This window comes from Antedon mediterranea, chromosome 8 (genome assembly GCF_964355755.1).
Source record: "Antedon mediterranea chromosome 8, ecAntMedi1.1, whole genome shotgun sequence".
Taxonomy (NCBI): Eukaryota; Metazoa; Echinodermata; class Crinoidea; order Comatulida; family Antedonidae; genus Antedon; species Antedon mediterranea.
In genome coordinates this window covers 24,684,185-24,697,948 of record NC_092677.1, presented here as the reverse complement: position 1 = coordinate 24,697,948, position 13,764 = coordinate 24,684,185, and the positions used below count along the sequence as shown (strand labels likewise).

General features: G+C 33.0%; 1 protein-coding gene across 1 annotated transcript; it reads right to left on the bottom strand.

Annotated features, from left to right (window-relative positions):
- Positions 1–3,645: 3,645 nt before the first annotated feature.
- Positions 3,646–11,625, bottom strand: LOC140056865 (bactericidal permeability-increasing protein-like). Its single transcript, XM_072102374.1, has 16 exons — positions 11,261–11,625; positions 10,698–10,812; positions 10,108–10,236; positions 9,696–9,769; positions 8,357–8,450; positions 7,922–7,985; positions 7,652–7,715; positions 7,032–7,123; positions 6,635–6,811; positions 6,258–6,317; positions 5,896–6,063; positions 5,539–5,612; positions 5,171–5,225; positions 4,916–4,976; positions 4,597–4,673; positions 3,646–4,368 (listed from the first exon to the last, which is right to left on the bottom strand). The coding sequence occupies exons 1-16, from the start codon at positions 11,376–11,378 to the stop codon at positions 4,318–4,320; spliced, it is 1,473 nt and encodes a 490-aa protein (XP_071958475.1). The 5' UTR covers positions 11,379–11,625; the 3' UTR covers positions 3,646–4,317.
- Positions 11,626–13,764: the final 2,139 nt, after the last annotated feature.

The following is a 13,764-nucleotide window of genomic DNA, read 5'->3' as shown; positions in this document are numbered from 1 at the left end:
TCTGAAATATTGTAAGCAGAATTTGTATACAGATCCGTACTGTTTCCATCCTGTAAAACTAAAGTGTTATGAAGGTAAGCCTTTGTTGAATGAGTTTACAAGACGCCTATGAAACGCTGGTGAAATTGTCCCAAAATATTGTCTATTGTCTGTTATAATACTGCACGTTTTAAATTGTTGCAATATTGTTGTTTTAATCTACCAAGCAAAGTGAATTTCCATTTTCATGGACAAATAAAATTTCTTGAATCTTGAATCTTGAATCTTATGCATCAGAAAATCCAAATTATTAAGCAATATATAGAAATGTAGGCTACCTGTGCAATAAAGTTAGTTAAATCTGTAACAGTACATCTTACAAAAAAAAACAAACACCCATTGTTGTGGGATTTATAATAAATACCGAACGGAAAATTTCACCCGGATATGTAATGTGTGTAACCATTATTTCTCCATGACGGATGTATTGGAAGTGATTGAAAACCTTTAATACCAACATTTATTGATTGACAGCCATTTAATATGAACTTCATACTGTATTCACAATATATCACCTTTATTCCTAGAATTGAATGATGATGACGATTCTTCTGATGAAGATTTCTTGGAAGATGATACTTCTGGTAATTCTGCTGTTGATGATGATAGTGGAATTAATACTGTTCTTGTTATTATTGTTGTTGTTTCAATCTTCGCTTTTTACTTTTGCTTTTACGTCTGTATATGCCACCGCGCCAAGAAGAGAAATAGGCCTACGTCACCAGTAACAAACAATGCAAGTACAACTCAGCCTACAGGAGTTATTAACGAAGGTGTTGAGTACCAATATCAACTCAACGTATTATCAGTAGTGACGTCATCATCCCCTGGGCCTGCTCAAGACCTTCCCCCATCATACGCTTCTGTTATGATAGACGATAGAATAAAGTCTTCCATTGAATCACCGCCGCCATCTTACGTACAATCACAATGGTCTTTATTCCAAGGCAACGGAAATATATAGTAAACCTCCAGAATAATGGACATTTCAGCTTACTAAATAATTGCAATATGTTTTAATAGTCTTATTGTCAATAGTTTCAAACACACGTGATTATGTATATACTTATTTATTATATTTTGTAGAAATATTTATATATTGTATTAATAAATGTGGTGGTTCACCCACTGAAGAGAAAATAAGGAAACTGGTAAACTCAATGAATTTTATTTAATTTAAGAATGAATAACAGCAGTATTTATATAGCAAGTAAGGAAATAAACAGAAGGAAGCAAATAAAAAAATTCTCTCCATCAAGAAATTAAGAATAAATTAACAAAACAAAATTGTTTACTACATATTTCATAATCCATTTTATCATAATTAGGTGTACTATTTCATGTAAATCATCACGGTCATCTTTAACTTTATCGCAATTCATTATCCAAATAAATTAAAGTAATTAATATAAACAATACAAACATCGTCTTTGCTTTAGTTATTACAATATTTAGCATGGGTTAATGCAATAATGACGTTCTGTAGGCCTACCCGTTTGCTCAACGTTCAACAACGAATAAAAACTTCTCGAGTAGGCCTAATGAATGAAATTTCTTTTTCTAATGAATATTCAATTAATTCTTCCTAATTTGCATTCCAGCAAAACTACGCCGTTGTCCTATTGTTTCATTTGCTATTTTGGTATGTGCTATTGTTCAGTTTGAGCTGTTCAGTTTGAATTGTTAGTAGTACTGTGGTATCTTACAGGTACTGTGTATATTTTGTTTGTATGTTTGAATTATGGAGATTTCATGTAATTTTTATCCGACGAAAACTTGTTCGATGATTGTGTACACTTTATATTTTACTTACTACTGGATTTATAAACAACTTACTGGATTTATAAACAACTTACTGGATTTATAAACAACTTACTGGATTTATAAACAACTTACTGGATTTATAAACAACTTACTGGATTTATAAAGAAGACCCATGGAATAAAGGTAAGTAAACAAGTTTCCCTTTTGGATTAACTGTGCTTCCCGAACTGTCCAATAACAGTCGCTGCCGTATTTTGTATGTATCCAAACTATACATTTGTAATTGTTTTACTTTTGGTTATTTTGAACTTTTAATGAGATCTGTGCGATATCAAAGACGATTAAGATACACGACATACTGTACATTTTTCGACAAAATTCATGAATTACACAGTACATAATGTGTGCATAGGCCTACATATTAGTTAAGAATTTAAAAGGGGGACGGGAAGGGGGAGGGAGTTAAGGCTTAATACCAGAATGATATTTGTTTCATTTTACTTGTTTATATTTATATGCCTAAGTGCTGATTTAATTCGGTACTTAGTTTGGAGATCGAGAGTTGCTGCTCAGTATTTAGAGGCAAAATTAATGTTCGACGTTTGAAGGGGAATAATCGAAACAAACATTATGTGTGTTGTCAAAAGGAATCTGGATCAGTGCACTGGTAGTTAGAAATTCATGGGGTCTCAATCAAATTGGTTTAGGCATTGGCAGTGAGGATTAAAAGGATAATGCCTTTCGGAAATCCCATTAATCCGAATTAGCTATAGGGAGAACGGTTCCAGTTAGATTCTAAGCAAATTTCAGTTCGGTATTTCATCATTGGTATTTCCAATATAGAGAAGTTATCGTTACAATTTTTACAAGTTTCCAGAGCTCTTTCTTGCCCAATAAAGTCAGACTGGAATACCTTTCCATACTCTACAACTGCGACCAAGCTAATCTCTAATTTTGGCTAGCTCTTCCCTCCTCTGGATCAGTGCACTGTCAGTTAGAAATTCATGGGGTCTCAATCAAATTGGTTTAGGCATTGACAGTGAGGATTAAAAGGATAATGCTTATAGCAAATCCAATTAATCCGAAGTAGTTATAGGGAGAACGGTCCCAGTTAGATTCTAAGCAAATTTAGGTTCGGTTTTTCATTAACCAATATGGAGATCTTCTCAGTTACAATTGTTACAAGTTTCCAGAGCTCTTTCTTTCCTAATATCAGAAAGAGACTGGAATACCTTTCCATACTCCACAACTGCGATCAAGCTAATCTCTAATTTTGGCTAGCTTTTCCCTCCTCTCAACCTCTATTATCACATTAAGTGGTACTCCAGTTGGAGTTCTTCAATTACATAATTAAGATCAGGATTTGTCTGTATTAACTCACGAACTATACATTAGATTAGGTTCATTATTATATTATGCCTAATTGAATCTACCCGTGCTTATTTGACTTTGGTACCAAGTTTAATGGGGAGTAAGAGATCTGTATTTAGTTTAGTATCTGGGCAAATTTAAAGTTCGATAAACTTTAAGTAATCAGAACCTTTCGTCTTGATGTGTTTTCCCAAATTCACAATTGTCTAAAATTAAAGTTACAGTAGGCTAAAGTTACATATTTGTGTTTATTTATTCCAACAATGCATAATATACAATTACTAACCTCACTAGACATATGTTAGATTAAACAATATATAATTGCTTCATAAAATATTCACTATTAATTTAACATCATGTCAATTTACTATTTGCACCTCTGAAGTTAAAAAAACACATTAAATTTGTTATTACCGCATACCCAATACAAAACATCTATTTAAACATACTAAACAAGACACAACCAGCATGTACACAACATATACCTTTTTTTTAGAAAATTTACTTCATAAAAAATACATAATTTGAAAGCCATCAATATTATCTATAATTTTTAAAATAAAACATATTTTGGAAGAGCTTGTGCTTTTGGTATAAATTTCCTCTAAAAAACCATTCACTATAAGAATATGTGCTTTTAAAATATTTTCATTTCTCATATAAAATTGTATTTTCCATGATTTCTTACTTCACAAAAAATATATAATTTGAAAGCCATCAATATTATCTACAATTTTTTAAATAAAACATATTTTGGAAGAACTTGTGCTTTTGGTATAAATATTCTCTAAAAAACCATTCACTATAAGAATGTGCTTTTAAAATATTTTAATTTCTCATATAAAATTGTATTTTCCATGATTTCTTACTTTACAAAAAATATATACAGTAATTTGAAAGCCATCAGTTATCTACAATTGTTAAAATAAAAAAAATGTTTGGAAGAACTTGTGCTTAAATAAAAAACTATTTTGGAAGAACTTGTGCTTTTGGTATAAATGTCCTCTAAAAAACCATTCACTATAAGAATATGTCCTATTTAAATATTTTCTTTTCACATATAAAATTGTATTTTCCATGATTTCTGTGCTTTTTGTAGACTAAAATTTGTGGAAATTTTCCTCTGCTGCTTAGAAAGTAGAATTATTCAATGGCTACTGTGTAGTTGATGTCAGTAGCAATGAGAATAAAACCCTAAAAAAAACCAAAAATAAAAATAATTAGTAATTATAATACTGTACCATCAATAATAGGACAACATTTTCAATCATTACTAGTATTATCATTACTGTCATCATCATAATGCAATCATAATCAACCCATCAGTATCATTATTAGACGTGAGGGAAATTGAGGCTAAGCGACTTTTCATTTACTACAGTATTTAGTTATGGTCTTAAACTTGAACAATGTTGTACTCACCTTTCCAAAACTGATTTTTGGTTTCACAAGCTCAATTCCATCAACACTTGGTATTGGAAGGCCCTCTGCACCTTTTGCTAAAAAAAAACATCATCATTCCCAATGAAAAATATATATCTAATATCCATAAAATTCCAATTATAACACATAAGTAAGTGTAATCCTTGCCATTTGATTGGTTTATGCATAAAATACATACAATTCTCAATGACAAATGTAATTGCTAATCTTTTAATCACACAATTTAAAAGCCTTTAGGGCACAACATTTCCGAAACAGTGTATTATAGTATTTACTTTCATAAAATTTTAAAACTCACCATTTAGCTGGGGCATCAGTATGCCAATTAGCATATTCATCAGTTTGTCCAAATTCTTGATCTAAAATATATAAAAAATAATAAAAGAATATTAAAAGTTGATAGAATTACTATTTTGCTTTACATCTCATGAAATTTATTACAGAACATTGTGTTCCTTTTCCGTCTCTCTTTTCTTTGAGAATTGAGAATATTGGTAAAGAAAAAAAAAATAACATTTGATCATTTGATATTCATTCAATGTTTGTTACTTACATTTGCACTTATGTCGCCTAAAATTGGAGCAGATTTGGCCAACTTGAAACTAGACCTATTCAATATAAGAAAATATTGTTTTCAAAAGTATTTTTCCACTAAAAAATGGCAAAATTTAAATATCAGAAGGCCAAGATACATAATAAATCTGACATCCACAGTAAAGCGTGGTTCCCACTAGCGACGCAACACAAGGACGTAATGCAACGCAAGTAAATTGACCAATCACAAGCGATGGCTTATTCGCTTGTGATTGCTAACTGTCTATAACTTCGCTTGTCATTGGTTAAAATGCTTGCGTTGCGTTTACGTCCTTGCGTTACGTTCTAGTGGGAACCAAGCTTAAAATATAAAGAGTCGTTACTTACGAATCAAGAGTAAAGTTTCCAGTAATTGCATTTGTCTTCGTATTCACACTGACAGAAGCTGATAGACTCATACTCTATGGAACAATTTAAACATTATTAGTTTACAAGCTATTAGGTCTGGTTCAAACTATAGTGGTTGTACTTGTATTCACACTAACAGAGGCTGATAGCTGTACACTATAGAAAAAACTATTAGTTTACAAGCAATAGCTAATTTCTCTTGTACTGTATGCCTACAATATATATATTCATACTATAACCTATAGGTCTGGTTCACACTACATATTCAGATGTTAAACACCCACTAACTAACTACTGAAGATTACCAAAAGTACATTATGACTGAAATGCACGCACCACAGTTAGTGAGAATAGGAAAGTCTGTGTCTTGTTTTTCTGAATGGCGTAAAAGTCGAGCAGTCCAACTAGACTACCTTTGAGGCCTCCAGTGGTCATATTGAGGACAGGTGGACCGGTCACTTTGCCATCGATGACCATCTCCAAATTAGGATAGTACTTTTCAATCTGAGAAAAAACAAAAATTATTCACTCACTATACACTACAGAATGTACCACTAAATATCAAAGTTTTTAGAATTTAAAGAGTATCTAGAACACTAATGGTTTACACACAATGTATTACTGCCTCTGTTAGACAACTTTCTTATCTTTAAGATTTAGAAATAGTAGTGTAGTAGTAATAGTTATTCAATACTAACCTGTGGAATAACGCTGTTGAATGGAAACTTTGAAGTGTTCAATGAAAATGGAGACGGTACCTGCAAACAATGGTAATACAAAAAATTAATTATATATTCAATCCTATTATTAGGGGGCCCAGGGCATAAAAATGTTGAAAATATGTGCTGAACTTTAAGGGTCTTTCACACACCTATTCCGGCACGTTTCCGGTCCAGTGAATCAATGTTTTGTTTTTACGATACTCAACGGCAATCAATGTGAACGAAAGACCCTTTAATTTGACGACCTTCTTTTGCATTAACATAAAAAAAATTTGGGGAAGATGCCCCCCACCATTGAATCCGCCTATGCTATGGTATGTCATTTGTGCATTAGCAAGTCATTAGTGCCTTACCATGTCGTTAGTGACGTTGTACTGCAGAACTCCTGCTTTGTAGTAGACATACGCCGCAGAAGCCGAGGCATACTCCGTCAGCCAAAGGTACACCATTCGGGATGTTTCAGTATCGGCTGGAATTGGTGGTGCTGGTACAGGAACATCCTGATGGTCCTTTCTTGAAAGAATTTCTCCCTGAAACAAAATATTTAAAGGTTGTTGTCTTTCACCGATATCAGTTTTGGTCTTCAGTAATTGGCACGTCTCAATTCCTGTTTTTTTTCCCAGTTTTTTAAAGTAGCGATGCTATTTTAAAGACCAAATTTGTTTTTTGCTAACGTATCTATGATGTAAAAATAGTATTAACTGTACCCATAGCTTTTTACCACACAGTAAACTATAAAAAAAATCATACCTTGTGGAAACTTCGAAGACTTTGATTGGAAAACTTGGGAGGTGCCACAAGAGAATAGTCCACATAAGCATAATCGTCAATGTTGGATACCACTGGAAAAAAAAATTACTAACATTTTTGGAAATCTCAATAGTGGATATTTGCTGGTAGGCAATCAGGAATAATCAAATATACATGAAAACTAGAATTGAGGGTCGTTTGCAAAAAAATAATCAATCAATCAATTCATTTGTTTAGAATGTCATCTAGCCTAAAATTATAACATTCATAATTCTAAAACTGGTAAAGCTCTGTCTACACTATCAAACTAGTGTGATGTACCCAAATATGGTAGTGATATGCCCAAATGTCATTGTGACCATATATGGCCAAATCACATTTTTTTTGTGTGGTAGTGTAGACAGAGCTTTAAAGAGGGCCTGTAATTACTGTAATTTAATTTGGAGAAATGCAAAAGGAATATGCTGCTATAATGCTCACAATAATTTTGTTTTATAATTAGAATAGGTTTATTGTATATGTCAGTATAGTAGGCAATATTAAATATCAAAGTTATTAATATCTATTACAGTACAGTATATTCAAATTACATATCCGAAATTCAAAATGTTTTATTTTACATTTGATATCAGCAACGTCCTCGGCTAACTCTCCATTGATTTCCTTAATGATTTCACCACACATCTAAAAAAAATACAGATTTTTAGATAGTAAAGTAAATACAGTATAAAATAAAGTAAATTATGTACAGCTCATTAATTTTCATTTTTTAAAACTGTAAATTATTCCAATTGGTTAAATGCTGATCAAACACACAAAGGTCATGGATATGGGATGGATACATTTACAGTAATAGAGTGATTATTTTCAGGCCTTAGAATTAAGCATACCTCCTTGTTAAGGTCCTTCTGAATTTCATCCCCAATAGTACCTTTAAAAAGGTTGTACAACCAGCTGTAAATATAAATAGCATCAAATCAATTGTTTAGCTGCAAAAAACAATCATAATTAGTTAACATCACCAAATTGTTTTAAATTATGAATAGATTCAGAATCAGTGCTTAGACTTGTACTATGACAAATTTGTCAAATGTTACGTATTACTTATATGGTGAGATATGCATGGGCGATACCACTGTCTTGGAGGGGAGTTTAGGATTATATTTATATTTTTCAGTTATGTTCTCCCTTGAAGGGGAAAAGGCCTAGGTCGGTTCACACAGGTAAGCTATCACTCCAACACCACTATTGGTTTGTGTAACTATGAACCATCAATATTGCCCAGAAGCCATGCACCCGCTGACAATTTTATTGTGGCTACTCACCTAGCGCCCCCATGAAAGTCTACATCTAACGACCCAACATTGAACGAGCATTCACTCTCTGAGGTTGAGATTGTAAATTGGCCACTCTTGTCACCTAAAAAGTAATGAAATATACATAAAAATAAACTGGTTAAATTGTCAATGTTGAGTACCATCATCACTAGCATCATTCTCACAAGCGTTACCACCACCATCAAGTTCATACATCCTTATTTCTAACATTATCACCACAAAATATTATCCCAGTCACCAACATTATCACCATTCTTGTTACCGTTCCATAGATTAATGTTGAGTATGGTACCATCATCACTAACATTATTATCACGAGTGTTACCAACATCATGTTTGTTGTTCGTACATCCTTATCTCTAACTTTATCATTATCACCACAAAGTATTATACCAATCATCAACACTGTAGCTACATCTGTATCAACATCCGTCTTACCGTTCCATAGATTATTGTTGAGTATGGTACCATCATCAATAACATTATTATTACAAGCGTTACCACCATCATGTTTGTACATCCTTATCTCTAACTTTATCATTATCACCACAAAGTGTTATCCAAATCATCAACACTGTAGCTACATCTGTATCAACATCCGTCTTACCGTTCCATAGATTATTGTTTAGTATGGTACCATCATCAATAACATTATTATCACGAGCGTTACCACCATCATGTTTGTACATCCTTATCTCTAACTTTATCATTATCACCACAAAGTGTTATCCCAATCATCAACACTGTAGCTACATCTGTATCAACATCCGTCTTACCGTTCCATAGATTATTGTTGAGTATGGTACCATCATCAATAACATTATTATCACGAGCGTTACCACCATCATGTTTGTACATCCTTATCTCTAACTTTATCATTATCACCACAAAGTGTTATCCCAATCATCAACACTGTAGCTACATCTGTATCAACATCCGTCTTACCGTTCCATAGATTATTGTTGAGTATGGTACTATCATCAATAACATTATTATCACGAGCGTTACCACCATCATGTTTGTACATCCTTATCTCTAACTTTATCATTATCACCACAAAGTGTTATCCCAATCAACACTGTAGCTACATCTGTATCAACATCCGTCTTACCGTTCCATAGATTATTGTTGAGTATGGTACCATCATCAATAACATTATTATCACGAGCGTTACCACCATCATGTTTGTACATCCTTATTTCTAACTTTATCATTATCACCACAAAGTGTTATCCCAATCATCAACATTAAAGCTACACATGTATCAACATCCTTATTACCGTTCCATAGATTATTTTTGTTTTACAAAGATAAAAAATATTCTTACCGACTTGAATAACGAGAGTGAGTGTTATGGATGAAGCTGTCACATCAACGGATCCATGATCACTGATATGAATGCTGGGAAATATAATGATAATATAGGCATCTGTACATGAATAAGAAATAGTTTTGTGTGTCTGGGATGGCGGTGAGCGTTTGATTTCAGGCTTGGGCCACTAACTGTGCCCTAGCCACCAGTACAGTTGCCACATTGAAAAATTACAGTAGAATCTCTCCTTTTGGACACCCCTATTAAGAGGACACATTCCTTCCTCCAAACAAGAGGCAATATTATGCTCTTCCAGGGATACTTTTGTTTATGCATTTAGGTTTCCCTTGATTGTATAATAAACAGGGAGGCTAGATACACTACAACAACTATGCCAAACAGTAACAAATATTGTTATATTACTTACAACCCATGGTTATGGTAACTCCAGTCGCCATGTATGCCTATCTTAGCGTTAGCAATACTAGCCTTCAATCCAGTATCTGATACAGTACTAATGGTAGCATCTGGCAGATCCAAACTGGTTATCTTCAAACTATCAAACAAACAAATGATATATTAATAAGTTAATACTGTTACTAATTAAACATACTGACCTATATCATAAAGCACAACATGGAGTTCAATCAAATTGTAAAAGCATAAATTAAGAATGAGATTTGCAATAGTGGATCGAGGATATTAAATGGCCCTTAAAAATGGTAAAATGAAGTGTCAAACTTAACCTAATATGTCCTAGTAAATAAATATTTTGCATTATAATTTTCAAACTTTAGGGCTCTTTAACCTAAATCTTGGCAGTTAAGTTTCCTTTTGTAGTCGCGCGCGTGCAAGCAACTCTATAGCTCACTATGTCGGTTGGTTGGTTAACACTCAAATTTGCGCATGCGACTGCAGCCATGTATGGCCTTGTTCTGCTTACATAGAGCCAGAACAATAACTTTTCTGTGCAAATGTTACAATTTTATTTGTATATGCATGGAGTATGTTACATACTTTTTTAGTTCGTAGGTGACATGACCTATGACATCGACATCCGTATCACCAGAAATATCTGGAATCTTTACATCAGCAAGATCCTTTTTCAGCAATTCTACTCCAACCTCGCTAACTGAAAAGATTAAAATTAATATTACCATACAGCACATTAATTTTAACATGGCCCCTGGATATCAGCTGGTCTGCTGGTAGGGTTACCCTCTCTAAATAAAGTTGAAATAAAATAATAAATAATAATTAAGTTATATCAATAATTTCTTGAAAATATTGTGATAACGAAAGTGAAATTTCCATTTTTTATTGCTTGCAATAATTTGATCAATAGAAACTCATTTATCATTGTATTGGCAGTAGGCGGAAGTAACCAGGTATTATCATCTTTCATTTTTCTAAAACTTCCTCATACAGTATATTACATGTAATATTCTTCCACTTTTCAAAGACACTTATTAGTAGGCTTCGGAAATCCAGCTGCCTAAATAAAATAGTAGATTAGTTAGTAGGCCTTATAGATAGATATAGTCTAGGTTAAATTTTTAGGTAAATTCATGAAAGCTTACCATATTTTAGTCCATTTTCAGTTACTTTCATTTGTAAACCTGGATTTGTACTGTCTACCACTACCACCATAGCAAGCGCTCCAACCACCCACAACAGTAGTAGTAGGCGACGATCCATTTCCGCCCAGCGATTGAGGCTTGTTGTGACAGTGACTAATTAAAATGGTGCAGTGGCTTAGATAGCTAGCCTATCTACTTACTCCCTCTTTCCTTCTGATCTGTATGTATGTGTTTTTTCAGACGAACCCGTTCACATTTCCTTATTGAGCTTGACTGAATAAAAACCGATGTTGATGTTTTACTGCATTACGACGTAAAAATTAGGGACTTTCCCTACACTTTATTTACAAACTGCTCATATTTTGTATTCATATTATATCAGGAAAAAGTGGGCGTGGCGATGCGCGATACATATCATGAAATTGATGACCGAAACCACGTGATTTTCACGGGTAGACGACGTATTGAGGGCGTAAAGCTCAGCGCGATTTTTGAAGAAGGTGAAAAAAAAGTTTAATATCAGAAAGATCTTTATTAAAGTGATAAATATTCCCGAAATCCATAGCTTTTTACATGTAAGTAAAAAGATCAATAATTAATAAATAATACGTATTGATTATTATTCAGACTAAATCGTCAAATTACGTTATTAATACTGTAGTACATAACGGTAGCCTTGGCCTAGTTTAGTTAAGTTAGGCTACTTAGGCCTATTTACTAGGGCCTACTACAGTAGGCTAGGCCTAGGCCTAGGCTAGTGCAGTAGTAGGTTTTAGGCCAGGCTTATACTAGGTATGCTAGTCTAGCTTCTCCAATAGACTAGGGGCCTGTTTCTGCTGCAACTGCTTAAATTACGGTATTTTTTATTACCCCGTTTCTGCTAACCAATACTTCTTGGGTGGTCGTGTTAAATTTCATCTTTTTTTACCCAAATTGCCATTCATTTATTTGATCGATAATTAAAAGTCACAATAAAGGAAGTTTTACGTCTCACTTTCAACAGCCTAGTCCTAGTGATAGAGATTCAAGATTAAAGATTCAAGAAATTTTATTTGTCCATAAAAATGGAAATTCACTTTGCTTGGTAGATTAAAACAACAATATTGCAACAATTTAAAAACGTGCAGTATTATAACAGATTAAAAATACAAGATAAAAAGTTAAAAATACTGTTAAAAATGTAAAACTATTAAAAATGATGATGAGATGTTGTGAGAGCACAGAAAACATCGTAATGGGGACAATTAATTCGTTCCCTCCCCGAGTTATTGTATTTTGCAATGTTGTACTGCTTTCGCAGGCTCTTCAGCTTTGAGTTTACTTGCTTTGGAGACCAGTCTATTCCATACTCCTGCTTTATTTTTTTAGAAATGTCTTTATAAATGTGGTTGTCCCTTTTATTACCTTTTAGTTGGCCAGACATTTTAACTTCCCCACACACATTTATTTAGTAAAACTGTGACGTCTTCACTCCACATTTTCGCCGAATATATCTATACACGTGTGTAAAGCAGCTGACAGCGACAGAAAATAAAAATACGAATGTTGACCTTTTGTCATGTAAAAAAAAAATACGGTATTTTTTATTGGCAGCAGAAACGGGTACGCAAAATACGGTATAAATTTGTAAATACCGTATTTTATCCACAAATTTTGTGGGGAAAATACGGTATACAAAATACGGTATATTTTTTATGAGCGCAGTTTCTGCTGCCAAAAATATACCGTATATATACGGTATTCAAAAAATACCGTATAATATACGGTATTTAGTTGGCAGCAGAAACAGGGCCTAAAAGGCGTCTCACAATCACCTTAGCTTCAAGGCGCCGATAACAAATACAACATTTTAAAACAACAAAGAAACTAACAGAAACATCAATCAAATCTTCCAGAATTGTTGTACATAATAAAACAATAAAGCATTTTCACAATTCGAAAGAAGATCGGAATCAAAAATAAAAATTTCACTTAAAAATTAAAAATTATACGTTAAAGAAAAATCCTTGGCTAAGATAATTGAGTTAGCGCTTACATATCTTTGCGTATTACAATTAGAGCAGTAACATAAGAAGCCGATTCTCAACATTAAAGTGATCTGTCATTTTCCTTTTTTTTTTAGTATGTGAACTGATGGTTCTTAAGATCCTTTGACTAGTAAAATGACAGTATTTTTTTTTAATCGTTGAGCGAATAATTATTTAAGAATGTTAATTTAATCTACAAAAGTAGATTGTTATAAAACAAAATAATAAATGTTTTCTATTTGGAAAAAAATTAATTGCCTTCTCTGCCAGTAAATGTGTCAACTCATAAAATGTTCTCTCCAGTCCACTAATAAACTTTTATCATAAGACCAGATGAAGAAAGTTATGAATAAAAGAAATGAGATTAATTTCGCACGATTGCTTGCATACTGAGGTATACAGTAGTAGTAACAAAATGCTCTATTGCTGGTTGAATGAATGTTAAGTTATTATTCTTACCTTTTACGTTTCTTTTTC